This window comes from Strongylocentrotus purpuratus, unplaced genomic scaffold (assembly GCF_000002235.5).
Source record: "Strongylocentrotus purpuratus isolate Spur 01 unplaced genomic scaffold, Spur_5.0 spur5_scaffold_20, whole genome shotgun sequence".
NCBI lineage: Eukaryota > Metazoa > Echinodermata > Echinoidea > Camarodonta > Strongylocentrotidae > Strongylocentrotus > Strongylocentrotus purpuratus.
The window spans coordinates 3,648,080-3,651,213 of NW_022145606.1; the positions used below are offsets into that span (position 1 = coordinate 3,648,080).

Here is a 3,134-nt window from a genome sequence, read left to right on the forward strand (position 1 = left end):
AACCACCTTCCATTGTCTGTCATAGAGAGTGATACCTCCATCCAAGCTGTCACCCGTGCGGCCTTGTCTCCACTTACCACATAATATTACGTTGCTGTCTACGGAGGCGCATGTTGTAATGAACATGTTACTTCCTCCTTCAATGACATTCTGTGTGTGTTCAGTGCTGATATTTGTAACATACGTGGCATTGTTATGTACGTCCCGCACACATATCTCAACATCACTGATCAAACCACACACCAAAGGGTAATTAACAATCGATGTAATGTGAATTGACTTGACAAGCTCCCATTTGCCGATCGATATAGCCGTCAATTCTCCCGGAGTGTTCCCCGCCTACCTCACCCTCGACAAACCCTACTTTCTGAACCTCACGCTGTATTCGGTCAAGACAGTCGCTAACATCTTTCAAATTCAAAACGTTATCTAGGGATGCAAGTACTTGCATAGCTTCATTCACCAATCTTTTGTCAAATTGTTTGATTCGTTTGATATTGGCGTCAACATTATCCATAGTGCTGATTGCATGCTGATTCTTACTTGTGAGATCTTTTATCTTTTTAGCAACCACCTCGCTGATTGCCTTTGTGTCTGATTCGATTTTTGCTTGGCTTTCTTTGATGGTTAGTTGTTGTTGTTCTGCTTCTTCGTGACATGATTTGATCCGTCTTTCCCTCTTTTCGTTAATTATTTGTATTTCTTTATCCGCCTCCTCGTCGATCAAATGAATCGATAGTTTCTCTTTGTCTTTCACAATCTTTAATTTGTCGTCGAATGCCATCTTAAGTTCATCGTTGACTGATTGAAAATGGTTACTTGCAGAGGTTACAGTGGAATCCAGTTTAGAGTCAAGCGCTTTCAGTTGTTTCTTCATTTCCTCTATCTCTTGCTGCTTGTCATCCAGTATCCTCCTCCTCTCCAAGATGACATCCTCGATGTCGTCTAGCTCACACGGCTTATGATCTTTTGTAGCGCATGGATGACAAACGGGGATTTTGTGTTCTTTGCAGTAAAATTTGATTGGCTCCCCGTGTTTGTCACATGACCATGTCATGTCGTGACCTTTTCGAGTGTGTAGCTTGACCTTTTCATCTCTCTCTGATGAGAACTTGGACGCCATGATGAGGAGCAGATGGTAGAAAATAACCTGCACCGTTAACAATGATATAAATGAAATTATGACTTCCGGAGAAGACATATGTCGTTCCTATTTCAAACAAATTGAGTGCATACAATCCTTTTTTTTTCGAGGACCTTAAAATCAAACCAAGGCATTCATTTTCTTTGATAAGTTTAAATGGAATCACACTATATCCAAACAAAAATACATTAGCTTATAATGAAACAGAATTGAATTTTTCTCATCTTCGTGTTTGCGGCAAGATAATGCCCGTTTTTATCTGAAATAAGTTGTTTCGTATCGAACATTTTCGAACTGCACGACATTTGGCAACCGATCAGCCGCAGTGACTGCCCTTCATTTAATCGTCCACTGTAAATATTATCAATTTATGTTTTTCTCCTTAAAAGCACCTTATCATTTGGGCAAACTACTGAAAATGTATAATTTGATTAGAATTTGTATTCATATAATGGAAAGCAAATCATTATAGGTCCTCTAAAAAGAAAAGATCCTCCTGAGTCATACACTTTGACAAAATATGCGTGTCGTGGGTGTAACTTGAAAGAAGAAAACATGCCCATAATATAGTTTTCAGAATACGGATTTGGAGATATGTAAAATGTATATGTTAACTTTGGGACTTAAAAGAGTAGTTAACATAGTAGTCAATACAGTTTCGGAATACCGTCCATGAAACTGCAATAAAGGCAGAATATGTTTGGTTCATATCCGTCTTTAATCAAAGCCTAGATCTACTGATCTACTGATGATCATCAGCACCATAATGATGGCACCATCACACACCGTCATTTACGGCAATAGATACATGTAGTATAATTTTTGTTCTTCCCCTACCTTCCCCCAAAACTCGCCAAGCGCTCAGCACGATAACATTATTGGGTATTTTTTAACTAATATAGTTCATATTTTGGATTAATCCTCTGTTGTTGCAAAATCCTTCTTCCTATCCACACAACAGTTATTACAACAAAGGCAACTGAAAAATAATTCCTAAACCAGAAAAGGAAACTTACCTTTGTATTTGTTTCATTTAAACACAAAAGAAACAATATACAGTCCTAATCGACGTTAAATCCGTGATTGACAAAAATGCACTTATTTCAAATGACTGTAAAACGCAACAAATGAACCAGCAATTTCGAGTGAAAATGAAAGATGTTATATATCCCTTGAGAAGTATAAGAAGCTAGTTATTGTTCCTGATGTTCGCTTCAGAGAGATTATCATTATCTAGATATCGAAATATGATATATTGCTGTATGAATAAATATTCTTTTATTACCGTTTCATTTATTATATTTTGTACTCGTAACAATAATGATAGTTTGGACACATAAATGGTGAGAATGAACTAACCTAAATCAAGCTTCGCATGTTGGTCTATTGCATGGTATAAAGCACCTAAACGCTCTTTGTTTGCTATCGAAGAATTTAAGTAGAGACAGTCAGAGAGAAAGAGGGAGAGAAACAGACAAATAGCGAGAGAAAGAGGGAGAGAGAAAACGAGGGACAGACAGAGAGATAGTAAACAAGATCAAATATCATTATTATTACGAAATAAAACTTACCAATTAATTTGTTTTGAAGACAAGCAAAACAATGAAGTCTTTATCGAAGTTTAATCAGCATTAGACAAAAATGCACTGAATTCATATCACTGTAAATGCCCAGAAAACGATTCTTGGATTGAAAATGAAAGATGATTTACTTCGCATGAGAAGTGTACGAAGCTAGTTAATGCTCACGATGTTTGATTTAGAAAGGTTATCAATATTGATGAATAAATAGTCTTCCATCATTTTATTATTTATTTCCTTTTTAGATTTTTAACAATAGTGATACTTTGGACCCATCAATGAATCATCATGAATCAAGAAAGATGAAGTTTAGGAATGACAGATAGAAAAGAGAGAGAGAGAGAGAGAGGGAGAGAGAGAGGGGGGGGGAGAGGGAGAGAAAAAAATACAATAAACAAGATAAATAATAA

At 36.5% G+C, this 3,134-nt stretch overlaps 1 protein-coding gene across 1 annotated transcript; it reads right to left on the reverse strand.

Moving 5' to 3' along the window:
• Nucleotides 1-253: 253 nt before the first annotated feature.
• LOC105441765 (tripartite motif-containing protein 34-like) lies at nucleotides 254-1,123 on the reverse strand. Its single transcript, XM_011673207.1, has one exon. The coding sequence runs from the start codon at nucleotides 1,121-1,123 to the stop codon at nucleotides 254-256; it is 870 nt and encodes a 289-aa protein (XP_011671509.1).
• Nucleotides 1,124-3,134: the final 2,011 nt, after the last annotated feature.

What these genes read in the sequence shown, in the direction of transcription:
- LOC105441765 (XM_011673207.1), bottom strand. Translation starts at nt 1,123, where the DNA reads ATGGCGTCCAAGTTCTCATCAGAGAGAGATGAAAAGGTCAAGCTACAC.